The sequence below is a fragment of the Mustela lutreola genome, chromosome 9 (assembly GCF_030435805.1).
Source record: "Mustela lutreola isolate mMusLut2 chromosome 9, mMusLut2.pri, whole genome shotgun sequence".
Taxonomy (NCBI): domain Eukaryota; kingdom Metazoa; phylum Chordata; class Mammalia; order Carnivora; family Mustelidae; genus Mustela; species Mustela lutreola.
This window is the reverse complement of record NC_081298.1, coordinates 139966511-139986435: the sequence shown is the minus strand read 5'-3', so window position 1 is coordinate 139986435 and position 19925 is coordinate 139966511. Positions and strand designations below refer to the sequence as shown.

The 19925-nt window shown below is 47.9% G+C and overlaps 1 protein-coding gene and 1 pseudogene across 5 annotated transcripts in view; both read left to right on the top strand.

Moving 5' to 3' along the window:
* The window catches only part of ASAP2 (ArfGAP with SH3 domain, ankyrin repeat and PH domain 2), a 162940-nt gene that overhangs the window by 55158 nt on the left and 87857 nt on the right, over window positions 1-19925 (top strand). For 4 of the 5 annotated variants that reach the window (XM_059132685.1, XM_059132686.1, XM_059132687.1 and 1 more), the window contains one exon: window positions 19474-19619. The exons of the other annotated variant lie outside the window; for it this stretch is intronic. In XM_059132685.1, the coding sequence (XP_058988668.1) occupies window positions 19474-19619 (146 nt within the window). The remainder of the gene's footprint in view (window positions 1-19473; window positions 19620-19925) is intronic. 5 annotated transcript variants of the gene reach the window in all.
* LOC131807403 (large ribosomal subunit protein uL24-like) lies at window positions 6-18391 on the top strand (annotated as a pseudogene).

Below are 19925 nucleotides of genomic sequence, written 5' to 3'. Positions count from 1 at the left end.
ATGCATTCTTTCCTAGGGGTTTCTTTGTGCACATCCTGGTGTTAGCAGTGACTGAGGCCCTAATAGAGATCCCCATTAATGAATAATCAACCAAACCTTCTTTTTCCTGTCCTGCAAATTGTAAAGTTGAGTTGGGATGTTTCGTTTTTAGAAGTGTGTTTTGTCAGTTGTCTAATTCTGGAATGGCGCTGCGTCTGCCGCCCCCGCCCCCGCCCCCCACCCTCCCACGGTCCCCCGTGCTGCTTCCTGTTCTCTGAAGTGCGGCTGAATTTCCCACCACAGCCCTGCATGAACCAGCTTTGTCTACATGGTAGACAAGGACACCGGCCTCATTGCTGCCTCCGTTGTTTGGGGTGTGTGTTAATCACGTCAGAATGGCCCTTCCGTTGCTCTCATCCAGTGCTTGCCTTTCTTGTTGGGGATGATGATTAACATACAAGCACCATTAACTTTTTGAAGTAATTCAAACTTTTTTCTGACTTAAAGATTTCAGGCTGCACACATGTGGCGGGTCTGCCCCCTGCTCAGAACCTTACAGGTGATAGTAATTTTTTTTAAGTCATGAAGTGACTATGTTGTGTCTCTCAGAAACAAGCCAGTGACAGCCTTGGAGGGCTAGCAGTGGTGAGAGCTCCCAGAGACCGTGGAACCAGGTGACCGACCGCAGAGAGCAGGGCTGGCTTGTGGGCGAGCACAGCGCTGCCGAGTGTGGCAGCGACACTCCCGTTGCTCGTGGCTGGTGGCCGGGAGGAGGACAGGGCCTGGGATCTGTGCCCACAGACGCTGTCAGGCCACAGGAGCACCCTCATGCTGTTCCCTTTGATGGCAGCAGCAACTGGAGTAGAAGGACAGGGAATGCTACGGGTGGTTAAAAGGAGGGAGGGGCACAGAAGGCTCTGGAAGTACCTCTTGTGCCCACCCCCACCCTGGTTTGCTGTTGTGAGCAGCGGCTCCAGGAACGGCGTTTGCCTCCCCCGGGGAGGGCTGTGCAAGCCAAGATTGTCAAGAGGCCAGTAGGAAGCGTCAGCTACAAAGATGGTACAATAGTCAAGAATGGCAAGTATATTTAGGAACAGGTTTAACAAAAGATATGCAGGAACTCTATGTTGAAAACTACAGAACACCACTGGCAGGAATTACCTAAATACGAGGTATATGACGTATGTGGGATGGAGGACTCGACGGAGTCACAATGTCTGTTCTCCCCCAGATTGATCCCAAGGTGCACCCCAGTCCTAATGAAAATTCTAGCAGGAGAAATTGATAAGCCGATTCCAGAACTTATGAGAAACACACAGGACCTGGACTGTCCCAAGTCATCTTGGGACAGAGACAAGTTGGAGAAGTTAGGCCATCTGACTTCAGGTCCTGTGAGACCGTGGTGGTCTCGACTGTGTTGCCAGCAGGGGGTCAGCAAAGAGATGAGTGGAACAAAAGACAGAGTCTGGAAATAGACCCTCACTGAGAGTTGTCTGACTGTCAGCACAGTTGCCAGGGCAGAGACCCGGGAGAAGAAGGTGTTTCTAGCACATGGTGCTGGAACAACTGGATCTTTCCATCAGAACAAAGGAAGTACAGCCCTCTCTCCCACCCTACGCAAGCAGAGCTGTGAAATGGATCGTAGATTCAAACATAAAAACTAGAGCTGTAAAGCTTCTTGAAGAACATCTTTACAACACAGGGCAGGCAAGGCTCCTTGGAAAGGACACAGAAGGCAATAGTGTAAAAAGAAAAAAAACCTGTTAAATCAGACTTCCTCAAAATGAGACACTTCCCAGTCTCAAAAATGCTATTAAGAATAGCCTAACGTTTGGCGGGTCCCCAGGCAATAAGGTAGAGAGCTCACAGTTGAGGAAACTAAGTTAGTAGGGCACTCAGGGCAGGACTCCACATAAGAGTGTACGATTAACACCCTTCAAAAGGCAAGGGAGGTATTTAGTTACTGGAACCAGGAAAGAGCCAATAAAAGGTATGGAAATAGAAGGATATGTAATTGTTGAAATAAAGACTAAAATTTACTAAATGGCAAGCTACCCACATAGGAGGAGAGGGTTAGTGATGCCCCGTGTTGCCGGGACATGAGTTAAAGGAGTGAATGGACAGTGCAAAATAAAAATCAGGAGCCTCAGAAAATAGACCGAGAGGGACCAATATAGCACCCATCATTTGGGGAAAAGTAGAAAAGGGGAGAGTTTTTAAAAAGTAATAGCTGACTGGGCGCTTGGGTGACTCAGTGGGTTAAGCCGCTGTCTTCGGCTCAGGTCATGATCTCAGGGTCCTGGGATCGAGTCCGCATCGGGCTCTCTGCTCAGCAGGGAGTCTGCTTCCTCCTCTCTCTCTGCCTGCCTCTCTGCCTACTTGTGATCTCTCTCTGTCAAATAAATAAGTAAAACCTTTAAAAAAAATTAAAAAAAAAAAAGCAATAGCTGACAGATTCTCAAAAAACTTAAGAAAGATTTGCGATCTCAGGTTGAGGGGTACCCGGGTGGCTCAGTTGGTTGAGCGTCCAACTCTTGATTTTGGCTCAGGTCATGATCTCAGGGTCGTGAGATAGAGCCCTGTGTGGGGCTCCGCACTGGGCAGTGCCTGCTTAAGATTCTCTTTCTCTCCCTTTCCCCCCCACTGGCCTCTCCATAAAAGATAAAATAAGATCTCAGACTGAGAGAGTGACTGAAGTGTAAGGAAAACAGATTATACACACACATGTAAATGTGCATACACACTGTGTGGTATGTGTGCGAGTGTGCCTGTGTGTGTGTTTATGGGTGGACATGTGTACATATCTCAGGCCATACCCTATCTTGACCTCAGGGATAAAGAGAAGATTAAAAATTTATCAAGAGGGGGAAAAAGCATATATATAGGAAAAAAGATTTGGGGGCAGAATGCTAAAAAATGACTGTATTGGCATTTTTGACTTTATAGATACTTTTCCCCCTTCATTTTCCATTATTTTATTGTAACGTATTGACGTTACATGATTAGACAGGTATTCAGTTGTTGATGGCTAAGTTCCAAAAGAACGTGAAAGACGTTCAGGAAAGCAAAGAAGAGGTGGGAGGGACTTAAGTTGTTCGTGACTAAGCTTGCTTGTCCCCACGGAGTTCGAAAGCTTTTTGGACCTGGAACTCGTGACGCTCGCTGTTGTCCCCTGGAGCAGATCGCTTCGCATGTTTTAGCCCTGGTTTCCTTGTCTCTGAAATAATTCAGTTGGGTTAGAATGCGGATCAGGGTGATTTTGCTCCCTCCAGTTGGGTCACTAACAACTGAGAGGTAGGCGGGTGTGTGCACGGACTGTGGGCACTTGTGGGTCGAGGATAGGGATGCTGCTAAAACCCTGTGACGCACAGGACAGCTCCCAGCAAAGAATTAGCTGGGCCCAAATGTCGGTAGTGCCAAGGTTGAAAATTCATCCTGATGTTCTCCAGTCTTTGTTTTGTTTTTTTTAAAAAGATTGTATTCATTGGGGCGCCTCGGTGACTCAGTTAAGCCTCTGCCTTCGGCTCAGGTCATGATCTCGGGGTCCTGGGATTGAGGCCCATGTCAGGTTAGGAGTCTGCTTCTCCCTCTCTCTCTGCCCTTCCCCTGGCCCTCTCTGTCTCTCTCAAATAAATAAATAAAATCTTTAAAAAATAAAAAAAATATTGTATTATTTATTGGAGGGGGAGAGGCAGTGGGAGAGGGAGGGAGCGACTGTCCAACAGATGCGTCACTGAGCACGGATGGGGCTCAGTGCAGAGAGCAAGTCCGTGACTCCGGGATGATGACCCACGCTGGAACCAGGAGTCAGATGCCCACCCCACTGAGCCACAGGTGCTGTCACAGTCCTCTTCTGTTTTTAAAACACAAAACCAGAAACCACCACCATGCTTAGCTTGCACATGCATAAACATCGATTGATTGATTACTGCCAACTACTGATTTTATGAAGGAAGTAGAATTAGTTTTCATTGAGTAACACATAACGAAATAAATGTATGTAGGAAAGTACTTTTTATTTAAAAGGAAATAACAAAGAGTATAAACCTCTTCACTCAACACCGAGCTTTGCTGAAACAAATGTTTGACTCTCCAAAGAGGTGGTCACCTGCCTCCAGCTTTTTTCCTAAAGTCGTGAGGGGGCAGGGAGGAATCATGATCATTTGTAGGTTTTTTGGACGCTTATTACAAACCTTGTGCTTTCCATACATTATGTTCATCTTTACAGCTGACTGTTCTCATTTGACAGACGAGCCACCTAAGATCAGAGGGCTGCACGTGTTCCCAGGCCGCTCCGTGGAACTTGGCTTCCTGCTTGCCCGGGGCTGTGTGCTGGGCCTGCTCCGTTCTGAGGCCACCATGTTTTCGGGGTGTCTGGCCCACTGAGCATCTTCAAGATTTCCAGAAATCACTCAAAGATGGATGCTTAGTTCTTTTGACAAACAATAGATTTCAAAAAATATCTCAGGAGTGGTTTTTCGTTGTTGTTGTTGTTGTTTTTTAACCATGTTTACTTGGGCTTTTGAGTTTATAATTTAAGGCTAGTTTAAAAGAGGGAATTTTTATATTCTAATGGGTTTCAAGAGTGATTTTGAAGTCCCGTGTCGAGAAGGCTGATTCTGTTCTGATCAGAAATAAAAATGAAGGACTCTGCTTCTTGTGCCAGCATTGGCCACGTGACCACGGCCAGTCCTGAGAAGGACCTGCATGTCCCCGTAGGCTAGCCTGGGACCCGGCCACATAGCTTTCACAAGCCAGCGTAGAGGGAGGAGGTATAAACACACAGTGTCAGGAAACTAGCCTGTACGAATTTAGTAACACTCGTGTCACATCTGCCTTTGTGACCTATATTGTCTAGCGTGTGCCACAAACCTCCTTCCTTTACCTGCCCCAGAGTCGTTTCCTAAAATACAGCCCAGTGATGTTACTTCTGTGCTCGAGAGTCTGCAGCGTTTTCTCATTATCCACGTTGACGTTCATGAAGGCGAGTTGCAGAGCCTGGGAGAGATGAGGAAGGCCGGCGCGGGCTGTAGCATTGTAGGGAAATTGGGGTCAAGAACAGGTAAGCAGGTGTCGTTCCTGCCGGACGGGCTGGAGCCTTCAGCCTGCCCCTGTGGAGTGTGGGAGAGGACTCTCTTAGCCTTTTCCAGATCTTTTTGCGTATGAGATCGCCACTGCCTCCCTTCACCGATCCAGCGTAAGCCTCGGCTCCGTAAACACAGCAGGATGCCAGAGGCAGACCGAGCCCCTCACACCTCCTGGGTCCAGGCTGCCTTCCGGGGGTCCTTCTGGGAAGTAATGTGTGGTTTCCCCGGTGTGCCACGTTCTGGGCCCTCTCCCTCTGCACTTGCTCTTCTGTCTGCCTGAAAGGGCGTTTTGCCACTTTCTTAGAGGAAAGGGAGGCTTGAGGAAGGGAGAAGCTGGTTCTGGAATTTTCACCTCACACTTCAGGCACCCAACCTGTGTCCTTCCTGAGGTGCCGCACAGCAGGCTGACCATTAGCGAGCCCTTGGTGGCGGGGTTGGGGGGGAGCTGCTATTTCTGTCATCTCTTACCCATCTGGTAGATCCTGCCGAGTTTGACTTCTTATGAGGCCATGGATCTGAATTATTTTAAAGTCAGAGTACGGATCCCAAAGGCTTTATTTCAGAGCCTTGTGGTTGCTTCAAAGAATTCACCTTCTTCGGTGACTTCTGGAGGAAAACCCATACCTTTTCTTTGGATGTGCTGACACCATTCACAACATTTTTGGAACTCTTCTCCAGAACTGCTTTTAGTTTCATATTCCTTTGAATATTTTTGGTTAGAGGAGTGTGAGGATAAATGAAACATTTTTAGAACCAGACACCAGAAATCAGTGGGGCATATTCAGGAAGGGATTAGCCGCGGGCGACCGCAGTCGGGCTGGGGCCCTGTGAGCGTCCACACATGCTGTCTCTCAGGGTGGTTAGTTCGAAGAGGAGGCCCATGTGGCTTGATCATGAGTGTGCTTTATGTCCTAAGGCCACTGCTCGCCTAGGAAGAGCACTCATTTCACTGTGATTAAAAGAACAACAGAAAGAATTCACCATTCATGCCTTACACTGCCTCATACCTTTCCCTTCTTGAGTTCCTTAATTTCTCTGAGACTGGGATTTTGCTGCCTGCTTTCTTGATTTGTTATGGGTTGGCCCCATCTGACCTCTAACTGATCCCTACCTGTCCCCAGTGTCTCTCTGTTGCAGGCTGTCTCTGTCTCTGTCCACCGTCTGCCGTCCAGCCCCACTCCTGGTCTGGACACAAGCCCTCCTGTCCCAGGCTCCTGTTGAAGACGTTAACCTTCTTTACTTACTCTCTTACGTTAGTTTTCTGTGGCTGCTGGGACAACTTACCATAAAGTGAGTGCCTTAAAATGACAAATTTCGTTTCTTCCCTTTTGTGGCCCTCACTGAAGCCACAGTGGCCAAGATGAAGTTTAATCCCTTTGTGACTTCTGATGGGAACCAGAGCTGTGAAAGACATTTCGATGTGTTCTCCCACATTTGTGGGAAGATTATGTTTTCCCCCTCTTTGCAAAGAGCTGAGGCAGAAGTACAGTGTTTGAGCCAAGCCCATCTGAAGCGTGGTAGAGTCCGGGTTGTGCCAGCTCACTCCAAAGGTCAGCAGATTGACAGAGTGGTCCGGGTTTACAAGAAGACCTACGGCGTCTACACTGCGCGAGTACATCCAGCGGGACAGGGCGCAGGGCACAGCTGTCCATGTGGGCATTCACCCTCGCGAGATGGTTATCACTGGACCAAAACCTGACAGAGACCACAAAACGATCCTGGGATGGAAAAGCCAAATCTCGCCAAGTAGGAAAGGAAAAGGGCAGATACCAGGAGACAATTGAGAAGATGCAGGAATAAAGTAATCTCATATACGATTTTCGAGAAAAACTGTGAAAATGAGAAACAGACAGATTTAGCTCATGGCTCTGGAGAGCTCAGGTCAGAGATGGGGCCCGTGGGGCTAAGGTGATGGCATCAGCAGTGCTCCTTCCTGGGGGTCCAGGTGAGAGTGCTTCCTTGCCTTTTCTAGCTCTGTATCCTCAATCTGTGGCTTTTCATCTTCAAAACCTGTCACGGCCGGTGCAGTCGTTCTCACACTCGTCACCGTGACTCTGGCTGCCCTAACAGAACGCCCAGGCCGGGTGGCTTCATCCGTGTGCATCTGCGGCTCATAGTTCTGGAGGCCGGAAGCTGGAGGCCAGGGGGTCTGCGTGTCTGAGTTGTGTGCATGCTGTGTCCCTGGCCAGCATGTGGCTGCCTTCTCGCCGAGTCCTGTTGGGGTGGACAGTGAGAGGGCTCTGGGGCATCTCTTCTTGTCAGAGCACTTACGCCACCCTGGCAGCCCCACCCTCCTGATCTCAACCAGACTTGATTATCTCCCAGGAGGCCTCGCTCCACATACCATCACCCTGGGACATGGGGTGGCGGGGGCTCCCTGACACCGTTTTGTCCATAGCACACACAGACTCTGCCTCCCTCGTGCACAGCTCAGGATCCTGCGAGCGTCCTGGGCCCGACCCCAGTGACCCAGGATCGCCTCCCCATCTCGGGTTCCGCTGATGAATGACTTGAGTTTCAAGTGCAACCTCAGTTCCCATCTTTCAGGTCGCAGAACATCTTCACGGGGTCCAGGCCTCGGGATGTGCTCATCTTTGTCAGCTCATCTTACCTCAAAATTCGGAGTTTTGCAGTTGAGTCCGTTGGAAGAGTTCCTAATACACAGGCCCTGTTTACCCTTGCAGTGTTGTTCTTTATTGTTCTCGAACAGGTTTGTGTCTGCTGAGCTTTGCCCCTCAGTTAGATGGCAGGCCCTTAAGGTCAGCGACTAATTCTTGGAGGTGAGTGGAGTTTGGGATGAAGAGCGCGTAGGTGTTAGAACCCGAGAAGCCTGGAGTAGAAGTTCATGTGCTCCTCAGAAAGCCTGTCACCGGAAATTCTCGAATCTTTCTGAGCCTCCCTTTCTTCACACATTAGGCGGGAATATTAATATTTTGAAAATATTAGTGAAGATTAACTGAGCAACAAGGCAGAAGTGATAGGCATGGCTCAGGGCACACGGTAAGCACGGTCGCCGCAAACATGCTCGCCGTGTGTTCCTTCAGCGGCGGACACCAAGGCCGCAGAGCCGTTGTCCATTTTCTTGAACCTTCCTTTGTGTGTTGTCGTGTTTCTGCTGCAAGTTCTGAGACTGTCTCCTCGTGTAGGAGAGAAACTTAGCATTTTAGATGTGAGCAGTCTACTTGCGGCCGACTGCTGTGCTCTGCTGGGTGAGGGTTTGTACAGAGGGAAGCAGAAGGGGGGTCCAAGATGCTGTAGGGCAGCCAGATGTGTTTTTACAGCCAGGGAGCTGAGGCTGGCTTTGACCCTCTTCCCAGGTACCTACAGAGTCGCCTCAGGACTGTCCCTTGGCTTACAAAGCCTGTTATATATACTCTTGCTTTTTAGGAAAAAAGTTTGCCCAGCTCTGCGTTAGGGTAGTGGTTCTGAAACTTCAGAGTGCCCGAGAATCCCCTGGAGGTCTTATTAAAACACGGGGTGCTGAGCAGCTCCATCTTTAGAATTTCTGGTTCAGTAGCTATAGGATAAAGCCTGGAGGATGAAGTATTTGCTGACTGAGTTCCCAGGTGACGCTGAAGCTGCTGGTCTTTGAGGATACAACCCCCCCCACGCATGCACACACACGCATGTGTGACTTTAAACATTTGGCCTGAGCCAGAGTGTAGCATGTGTGTCCCCACAGATAAAAAGCAAGTTTTTCTACATAATAGCAAGTATATTACATTTGCTCCTATGTTTCAAAAACGATGACAGTCCAGCTATCTTCATTTTCTAGAACATCTTGTGTATAGGTTTGCAGAAGCCTTTATTATAATGGTTTGTTGAGAAACAGTTTCTACAGTAATTTTTCCCACTCATCATAAGCTGCTTTCTGACCTCTTAAAAACATCCAGTTTGTATTTGTTCTAAAACTTTTTAGTTTAAAATGTCTCAAGCTCTCTCTCAGTCCAAAGGTGTTCTCCCCCTCCCCTGCACTGGGAAGTTGGAGCTAACATGTTTTAGCTGTTTGACCTAGCAGTGGGTGGAAAATTCTTCTTTATCAAGAAGGAAACAACGGGGAACTTTCATTTTCACTTCTCTAAGAATTACTCTATCTTGAAGACTTGATGCAGATCTTCTTACTGAGAGAGGGATATCTTCTTTACCCTTTATCTGAATGTCCTAGAGTAGTTGTCACTTCCTTGAAATGAGAAGTACAAAGAGAGAAATGCTGATTTTCCTGTAAACCCTTGCCATCTTCCCCTTACAGAAGAAAATGAGACTTTAATAATTTTGTGTATGTATTTCTCCCTTTTTTACAGTGCTAATTAGAATATGGTTATTAAATTAATCCCAAGCTTAAAATTAATACAGAGAACTTTTTCTATTATACTTATATAATTTAAGGATAGAGCAGTTTGAAAGAAACCTGTGCAGTAGTTGAGGAAGTGATGTTTCATTGTGCACGAAGAAGGTACTGTATCTGGCATGATTTTCTACCATTACGTGAGAAAATAACTGAATCGTAGTAATCCTCAGGGATTGGCATGAGTAGGATGAAACAACTATTCTGCTGCTTTGTTGTGGCACTGAAAGCCAGGGCATGGAATTTTTAAAAAGCAGTTTGGTGGTTCACCTCAAGAGAAATAAAACTCTTTATGTGGAAAGATACCCAGAGATGCTCATTGCATTGTCCCAGTTATCTCAGAGAAAACCTGAAAGCCTCCAATAACTGAATTAGGATATACTGCTTGATGGAACTATGGTTATGTAGCAACATGAAGAAAAATGCTTATGATGACATTTTCAGACTATAAAACTCAGGATATAAAATACATGTTACTGTGTCTGTGATCAAAAGGAATAGGAGATTATGACAAATGATAAAGAAAAGGTTTCTGTGTGGATGTTCATAAACTTGAGAGTGCAGGCATAATAATCTGACCCCCAAGAAGTATTTGTTGTGGGGCCAGCCCTGTGCTAGACAACTACCTCCATGAATACAGTCTGCACAACAGCCCTGTGAGTTAGGTACTATCAGCAACTCCATTTATTGGTGAGGTCAGTGAGGCACAGAGTAGTAATCTCCAGGGTTCTCAGCAATTACAGAAGCTGAGATTCAGAACCAGACCTGCTTCCCCATCTCTGCTTTTGACCGTGGAACCCCACTTCCCGGTGCTCAGTGCTCGGTGCACCAGCTGCGAACGAGGGTCCACAGTGGAGAATGAGCAAGCAGTAAGGCTGTGGGACCCTCCTGGATATCAGCTGGCGGAGCCATGGTGAGCCTTTTGAAGAACTCCAAGTGGTTTTGGTTGACCACAACTCAGCATGAACCAGTGTGTGAGAAGCTCAAAGCTGAGTCAGGTGACGTTGGGGGAAGTATGTTTAAAAAAAAAAAAAGTTGGTTACCCCTTTATTGAATTGTAAAAGCAACATTTTAAGAGGGACCTCAAAATCTTAGAGCTGAAAACCTCAACATAGGAGGACCCTGGAAGGACCTAGTACTTAGCTTGGGAGGTAGGGAGAGGGCATATCTGAAGGCTTTCTCTAGGACCAGGAAGTGAAGTGTATTTTCTGTTTCTCTTTAAAGGGTATTTTCATGGGAGCAAGCTTTGACTCAAATATGAGAGAGAAGTGAGCTGGTCATTGGAAGGATTTCAGCAAAGGCTTGGTGCTTCCTCTACGGAAGTTGTAGGGGTGGTGGGGTCATGGACTCTGAGACCTTGAGATGTTTTTTACTTACGAGTCTCTGAAATGCTTATGGTCTCTCTTCTGCTGGTTAAGAAGAATGATTGGAATTTAGGTGGGTAACTTGTGGAATCCTGTCAGCAGTGAACAGCATATTAATCACAGACAGATGGCTAATCAGAAGGAACGCTAACTAAGACTCTTAAAGTCCCACGTATTAACATGAATCATACTTAGGGTCATCGTATTTATTTGGTAGGGAGTTTAAGTTCATCTAGGCTGGGCTTTTTCACCTGGTGAGTCGGGTCTGTGGACAGACTTAAAGGGTCTGTGCATCCTGAAAATTGTATGGGAAGTTATATAAAGATGCTTTGTCCTGAGGTAATCAGAGGAGGTAATCAGAAACATTGTTCTGATTTTTACTGATGTCTGTGATAAAAGATTATAGAACCAGTGATCTAGCTAAACCCCCATATTTTATAGATGTGGATATCATCACAGAGTTGACTATCTGCCTTACTTACTGTAAAACATTGACTACATTATTCAGCATTATTCAGGGGGTCCCTGAATCTGTTCAGGGAGTCTCCAGACTCTGTCCACTTGCCCAGAGTCACAGAGCTGAAAGGTCGTGTGCGTGTGTACATATGTATATATGTGTTTATTGATCTAAAATCTTGCCTGCATGAGTAGCAGCTATTACCTGAGGCTTGGAGACCATTGGTTTTTCAAGGCTGCTGGTTTTGGGGCGTGACGACTTGGGAGGTCTTGGCACACCACAGGAGCGGTCTTTTCCCCTGGTCTGCAGTGCTCTCAAAGAAGAGGGGTGGCGGGGGGAGGAGTCTGGTGAGCATCTGTGAGTAATGGGAATTGTATCCTTAGGGATAGGGAGGCAGAAATCAAGAGGGGAAAAGGCTGAAAGCAATTTGCCATGACAAAATGCACACTGTGTAATGTGGCTGGTCAAGCTGCTTTGCCAACAGGGGGCATCTGTGTAATTGGATGTAAGGTTTCCAGTAGCCGGGAGTCCGGTCAGCAGATGTCTGCCTCCCTGTTTCCGTGCCAGATACCTGGGGATTCCAGGCTAAAGGAGAGCCAGAGCCTCTCCCTCCTCTGATGTGGTCGCAGAGCAACCTTAGGACGGGAAGCCGCTCTTTGGAGAACTTGTCTGGGGTGAGTCAGGCAGCTGGCTGCTCGCGGCTCTCATCTCCTGGACCGGCTTCCAAAGGACCAAACTCATAAGCTTTACCTCCTCTGGGAAGCCTTTTCCATCACCAGCCCTAGAAAATGTGCTCACTTCCATTTCGAGCTGCAGTCTCCCTCTTGTAACGTATGTGGTAATGGATTGTTCTCGAGCATTTCTCGTTTCTCGTCGTGCTGAGCTGTGCATTGGCAGGCGCCACGCTTTACTCATCTTTGTTCCTCCAAATCCAGCTTTCCTAGATGCAAGTCTTACCATGTCACTTTACAGCCTTTGGGGGCCCTTCGTTACCTGGGATGCATCTGGGCCCTGCCGGCTGCTCCCTGTCCTCTGGCCACACCTGTCCCCCCGCCCCCAAGCTTCCCAGGGTTGTTCTGTCTCTGGCTGTGCTCTCTGCACCAAACTGACCGGCCACACCTGTCCCCCCACCCCCAAGCTTCCCAGGGCCGTTCTGTCTCTGGCTGTGCTCTCTGCACCAAACTGACCGCCTGTGCATCTTTCTCCCTTGCGGAGCTTTGCTTCTTGAGGGAGGGGCTCTGCTTCCGGAATATCCGTGTTCTTCAGTGCTTGCTGCCGGAAAGGATTTCAACATGATTGGATTTTTACCCTTTAGTACCAAGAATGTTCTTGACCGAGAGTGGGTATTCGGGAAATACAGGAAGAGTAAAGAGTAAATAAAAGTGAACCTTGATAGGCTTTCTGTACTCTGAGCCTGTAATCTAAAAGGACAAGAAAGCTAGCATAAAAAATAAACCTCGTCTAGTGCATCAGTCTCAGCCCCCCCCCCCCACACCCGAATGCACTTTTGCAAGCAGTGGGTGTTTTATATTGAGGCAGCTAGAGCTGTGTGGGGTCCTTCACACAGACTTCCGACGTCACCGTGTTGTCATTTATCAAGGGCAGGATCAAAGAATACGTGGTGATCTCAGATGAAAGTGTTCCTGTTTCAGTAGCCAGACCTTGACGTTAATTAATAACTTCATCGCTCGCTTCCTGTGTTGGACGTAACCAGACTAGATATGTCCGTGATCCCCTCCATAAGGACTGGTGCTTTCCATAATGTCAAAGGGGACGCCCCAGGAAAGGGTTAAAGAAAATGAGCTTTGAAAATAGAAAAGAGCACAGAAGGTTGGAAACGTGGCAGGTGATGAAGCTCCAAGAGAGGGACCACATTTCTCTTGTCTTGCTTGTCTTGAGCTTAGGAGTTGTCAAATAGAAGGGTGTTCGCATCAAACCCTTTCTGGTTTGTAGGTCCCTGTGTCTTGTCAGAGCCATTCAGGTAGGTACTCAGGTCCCAAAGACTGCCTCTGTCGTGGCGGCTTGTCCGAGAGAGACTTCGGTGAAGAATTCACGTTGTGATACCCTCAGCAGGCACAGGCACAGAGAGCCAGAATGCCCTAGCCATGGCAGTGGACACTTCAGTCTGTTCTGTCGTATTGATTCTACATGTTGTTTTCTAATTATAAAGATGATACACGCTTAGTTTAGAAGATTGAGAGGTGCAGTAGCACAGAGTCATGGCCGGGGGCCATTCCCACTCCCTGTGTGCGACAGGCTGCGGTGTGGGGGTGTGGGCTGGTGACCGCGGCCCCCAGGCTGGCTGTTCCCACTCCCACGGGAGCTCCCACAGCTGAAGGCTGCCCACTGGGGGAGGATGTGATGCTGCATGGACAGTGGGGCCCCGGGCCTGTACGCCAGCTGCCCTGGTGGCGCACTCGCCGTTTTCACTACCGCTTAGCATTTTGATGGATTTTCCTTGCAACCTCTTCTCTACTTTTAACTTTATAAAGTTGAGACTAAATATACAGTTTCATATCCTGCCGCCCCTTTTTTTCTTAAACGTGTTTAAGAAAAATATGCTGAGCATATTCCTACTTCATGATGTCAGAAGCCTCCAGAATGTTCCATTTTATAGAGACAGCTCTTCACTCATTTGCACATTGTTGGCGCTTTATACACTCTGTTTTCACTCTTGACAAGTTATTTGGCACACATACCTCTGATCACCTGGATTATTTCCTTAGAATGGATTTCTAGAAGTGAGATTATGGGATGTCAAATTGTCTTAGACTTTTGGTTCTGATTACCAGATGGTGAACTGAAAGGTTTTCATCTGGGCTGGCTCTGGAAATAAAGCTCTAAAAATGGTTTTCTCCCACGGGATGAAAGATCACAGGGCAGAGATCCTGTCGGAAACAAGATTATCTTTGACTTGAAGCAGTTGTTCCCTCAGGAGACTGTGCGCTCCAACTTGGACACAAAACCAGGCGATGTGTGGGGTCGCCAGCGCCAGGGGAAGTGGTCTCCTTCGTGTGCACTTGTGCAGATTGTGTGGACATTAAAATGATGGCACACGGTTGAATATTAATCAGTGTGCCATTGGGAGTGCCTTTGTAAAGCTACTACCGTAGAGAACATACGTCTCTTCTTAAACGTGCCCTTGGCAGAGCGGCCTGAGTGGGTGGTTGGTATGTGGGGGTGTCAGCAGGTGTTTGTGTCAGCTGGACCCCCGAGGGGCCCGTGGTCTGGCCAGGAGCAGGGGCTTAGACTGTCCCAGTCAGGGTGGCCTGCCAACCCCCGTTTCTCTGATTGTGGCCCTTGGTGTCTGGGTTACCAGTGCGTGTGCTTGGCTGGGGGCCAGGAGCACATTCGTGTTAACCTAGAGCCGAGAGTAGTGGCTGTGATGGACCCGTGGGGGAACGTTGGAAGACGGGGCGTCAGGAGACCAGAGATCTTGTTCCAGCTCTGCCGCACACCTGCTGTGTGAATGCGGGCAAGTCAGCACCTTCTCTGAGCTTTGGTTCCCTGTCTGTAAAGGCAGGATTCCGGACCAGGTCCCATTTCAACTGAAAAGACCCAGCAGTGGGTGCGGATGGCCCCTGGGGCCAGGGCTGCCGTGGGATGGTGTGGAGAGCTGAGAGCTACGGGCACGCAGGAGCTGGAAACCTACAAAAGCGTTCACAGCCTCTGAACACGTGGGGCTCCGCGCTACTCCCTGGGGTTGATTACCTGCCTGTTCCTTCTCTGGAAATTGCTGCCTAACTCTGGAACCTCAGTTCAGATGTCCCCTTCTTGGAGGCTCCGAATCCCAACACCTGCCATGTTTCAGGCCATTGTGGTGTGGTTTCGTCTTTCCCTAGACATTGATGCCAGCTACGGTGCTCACTCTTGTGTGTGTCCCGCCCCAGCGTACAGCCTTACCCCTGTTGCAGGGTTGGAGGTGATGAGCGAAATACTTGAGGTGGATGTAGAGGTTGGTGGAGGGTGAATTGACTGGGGCCCGGGCTGTCGTTTGGCAGTGCTGGGGCCCTGGGCTTGCTTCCTCCCTGTGCTGGGCCTGCTGAGGAAGCGTAAAGGGGCTGCCTTTTGTCCTTTTCGGACCCAGCTTTTGAACTATATGCATTGGGCCTTCTCCTTGATAGGAGGGTTTGTTTTTTTTAAAACCACAGAATCAAGTAAACTAAAAAGCACACAATAAAATGCAGTCCTTCTAAATTCAGAATGGATGCGTGCTTGCTGGCTTCATAAGAGATTTTTCAGTGCGAATCTCTCATTTCATCCCTTTGATTGGATTGGTGGGAAGTGGGACTTTGGGGCTGTGAGGTGTGGGAAATGGAAGGGCTGTGGGGTTAGAATGGAGAAGAAACGAGGTCTTTCTTGTCCTGCTGTGGTCTCAGGGACTTGGATTCTCATGTCCCTAAGTCCCTCCCACATCAAAGACGTTTGGATCTGGATCATTAATAAGAACCAGAGTTTAAGATCTATTTGAACAACGGGGGAAGCAGGAGAGTGAGTTCTTTTTAGAGAAACAGCTTTCAACAATTTTGTAAATAAAAGCTGATAGACCAGTTTGGGCTCTTTCCAGAAACTTTATTCCCAAGCTATTTATTTCAGGTTCCTATTTTAAGTTTGTTTCTGGCAAAAGAAAGATAAAGGCACTCAACAACTTTCTGTTCTCTAGTAGGAAAATCTCAGACTTCGGGAGATCTGGAGCAGTAGCTCAGTCAGTGAGTACATATCTGTGGAGGGTTTACTGTTCCTCCGGTGGGGACCCTGTTGGGTGTTTCAGGAAGACACGGAGACATACGGCGCTATCATATTTTATCAAGAAGTTACAAATCTGTTTGCAAGAAGGGAATTTGTGTTAAAAACCCCAAGTAGATCAGCATGAAGAAGCTTCCACTGACTGAAGCTGGGACAATTTGAGCATCAAAAAGTAGATTACAGTGGACCAGAACACTTTAAATATAAATAAGGAAATTATGGTGATGATGAGCTCACAACTTCACGGATCATGATTGGAGTGTGGGAATCAACACGTTGTTTCAAAGATTTATAAGGGAAAGAATTTTTTTTAAAAGACTTTTATTTATTTTATTTGACTCAGAGAGAGATCACAAGCAGGCAGAGAGGCAGGCAGAGAGAGAGGGGGAAGCAGGTTCCCTGCTGAACAGAGAGCCCGATGTGGGGCTGGATCCCAGGACCCTGGGATCATTACCTGAGCCCAAGGCAGAGGCTTAACCCACTGAGCCACCCAGGTGCCCTGTAAGGGAAAGAATTTTTAAAAACACCCTATACCCAGTCAGTTGAGAAGCCCAGAAGGAGGGGTGATAGGAGGTTCATTAGCACTTGGTGCTGTAATGTGAGGTCTTGCTATTCCTCCTCTATGTGCTGGGCTAACTGCCAGTGAAGAGAAAAGATAGGTTCCTCCTCCCCACCGGTGACCATGGGCAGGGAGGCAGCCCGCAAGGTGAAAAGAGTGGGGTTCCTGCCCACCTCTTACCAACTGTGTGGTCTCCGGCAAGTCTCTAAGCCCTCTGAATTCTACTGGATTTATTCAGAAGGTAATAGGGATGATAATATTAAGAACTCACACTGTTATCAAGTTAAGTTGAACAAAGGCTTAAAGGCCACCTAATCGGCATTAATGAAAGGGAACCCCCCCCCCCCCCGCCTTTTGGGTATTTGCGTAGAGCGGCCCAGGCACGATTTGGGGGGCACCCAAGGCGACTTTGGCTTTTGTGTCCTGTTTCTCTAACCCAGTGGAGACCTCAGCCCCAGATGTCTGCTGTGGCTGTCACTCCCTTGCAAAGCCACACTGGAATTGCCCATGTCTTGACCACTAACCCTGAAACAGTTATAGAAGAGCATGTGGTTTGGAAGGAGCTTTCCTTTGCGGTTAAACCACATGTGCTAGAATTTTCTAACTGAAGTGAACTAGACGATGTAACTGACCCATCTCTGAAATAGAATTAAAAAAATCTAAAATGTGGGCCCCTGTTTGGGCTAGGGAAGCTGATTTTCTTGTTGAACTGAACACTAGTACAGAGGAGAACAGTGGGCTTTGGGGTGAAATGCACTTGGATTTGAAGCCTGGCTTGGCTGCTTGCTGGCCCTGTTTCCCAGGACAAATATTTAACCTCTTTGAGCGCCCCAACTTATGTTCACCATGATGGGGAAGAATGCGTAGGTCTTATTACAAAGTTGTTGTGAGGTTTAGAAAAAGCATACATTGTCCATATTCAGTAGAAATGACATCGTGCTTCTGTTTACCGTGTGTGCTGTTGGATCTTTGCTGAGTGTGGCTGAGCTTGTGTCCCTGGCTCTATTCTTTGCTTCTTACCTTAACCTTGTGAGTATCTCACAGCAGATTTCCAACCTTCACGTGGCTGAGACATTTGGCCATTTACTCACCAGAGTCCCACGCTCCGCGGAAGGCATGGGCCTGGAACCCAGATCTGGGAGCTCTTCCCGCTCTGACACACATTCTTCAGGGCCCCTGTGTGTGTTTTTCTGTCTTGTTTGCTGAGTGTAGTCTCAGAAATGCATTTAATTTATCTAGAACTCTCAGGTCCTTTTCTGAAATGGTAAAGAAAAAAAACAAGGGAAAGGGCTCAAACAGTGAAATTAATTTTCTCTTATATTTGTGAGGCCAATGTTGGAATCCCCAGAGGCCAGTACTGGAGGTCTAGGGCATAGCTCCTCACTGGTAGGATGGACAGGCACGCCGTTCATGGAATGTGGCTTGGGGTCAAGGGCTGCCCATCACAAATAAATGTTCCTTGTGTTTCCCCGGTCACCAGGCCCAGGAATTGGCATTGGCTGACAGTGGTTTAATTTACCTGAGGAAGAATCTGATGGCATTCACATACAAGTTTATGCTACATGTCTGTCTGCCCCGTTGTGCATACAAACTGGTCGTGTTACATTTCTCGTTGAAATGAGGAAAACATGGAAATCAGGCGCCTGGGACTCAGATGTCGTTTAAGCATCTGCCTTCAGCTCAGATGGGGTCCTGGGATCGAGTTCCGCATCGGGCTCCTTGCTCAGCAGGGAGCCTGCTTCTCCCTCTGCCTGCTGCTACTCCTCTTGCTTGTGTTCTCTCTGTTTCCCTCTCTCTGACAAATAAATAAATAAAATCTAAAAAAAAAATAAAGAAAGAAAAAAGAAAAGAAAAGAAATCAGGTGCTTAATGCAAACAACAGTTGTTTTATCACAGACTGGCTGGATTCACTTAGAAATGACCTAGAAGTAAGGGGATTATAGTCAACCACATTAACTTACTAGAAACCTGGGCCCCTCCACCTGCCTCCATTTCTGAATGAAAGATCTGAAGCCGGGTGGCAGCTTCTACAGTCTGATAAGATGCTTGTTATCATTTTGGTGTCCAAAAGGGATTGGGAACCACTGAGCTGGAGACCCAGAATCCAGGTTTCCATGCGTTAAGGCCTAATGATAGTAAAATGCCGTCAGATAGATTACAGGGGTTTGCTTTTTGTTGTTGTTATTCGGACAGAAGCTTGTTGTCTTGTATTTCAGGCACAAAGATAAGTAAAATTTAGTCCCTGTCTTCTAAACATGTCTAACGTCGAGACATACGTTCCCAGTTTCAATGTCCATGCTGAGACCAAGGACAGGGCACAGGGCAGAGTCATGGAAGGCTTCCTGGAGGAAGAAGACATCTGTGGGATGTATAGCAGTCAGGGAAGGCAGGCACCTGAACAGAGGATGTGTCTGAGAAGAACACAGACACACTCAGTTGACCTTTGTGGCCCCAGCCCGTGCTCCAAGGTCCACAGCTCCTGCCATGTGGAAAGGAGAGCCGTGGCCTGTGGCTCTGGTTCAGAGCTCACGCTTGAGAGGAATGGGCATCTCTTTCTGAGTTTCTAGGAGAGGACCGAGTCTGTTGGCTGGGCTGGTGCTTCCTGCCATCTTATACACCACAGAGGGGTCCTAGGAGATGTGGGAGGCCTCGGGGTACCCTTGGAGCCTCATCCGACATGCTGGAGGCAGGGGGGCTTGTGCAAGGAAGCTCTTCCCATCCTGGTCATCATGACCCTCCTTCCTTGGGATCCGTTGCCAGTGCAGCGGGACCGTTGTCAGGACAACAAAGTGATTTCTGCTCCGGTGCAGCTCGACACTTTTCAGATTCGTATCCTGCTAATGTGTTCAGTTTTATTCACAACTTAGGAAGAAGCTGTTAAGCGCGAGGATGGAGAGGTTGCTGTACTAACGGGGCGTCTCCCGCTGCTGTTGTAGCTCACGTGGAAAACGAGGAGCAGTACACCCAGGCTCTGGAGAAGTTTGGGGGCAACTGCGTGTGCCGAGATGACCCGGATTTAGGCAGTGCGTTCCTCAAGTTCTCGGTGTTTACAAAGGAGTTGACAGCACTTTTCAAAAACCTGGTAAGTGTCCTCACACACAGGAAGCTGTTGGGCCGCGGGTCGAGCGCATGCAGTTCCTTTAGTCGGAAAGGTAGCCCGTGGAGGGTAGCCGAGGTTTGTGCTCATCTGGGAATACATTTTAAAGCTCATGCAGTGCCTAAAGGAATTATATTTTCTATACCCATTTGGTCACTTTGGAATAAATTTTAGAATTGTAATTTTTACGGTAACATGGCTTTTTTAATTCAAGTGCACGTTTTAAATATACACAGCTGTGGGACAAAATGGATAAATGCGTTCATCTTCTTAAGGGCCCCTGACTTCAGT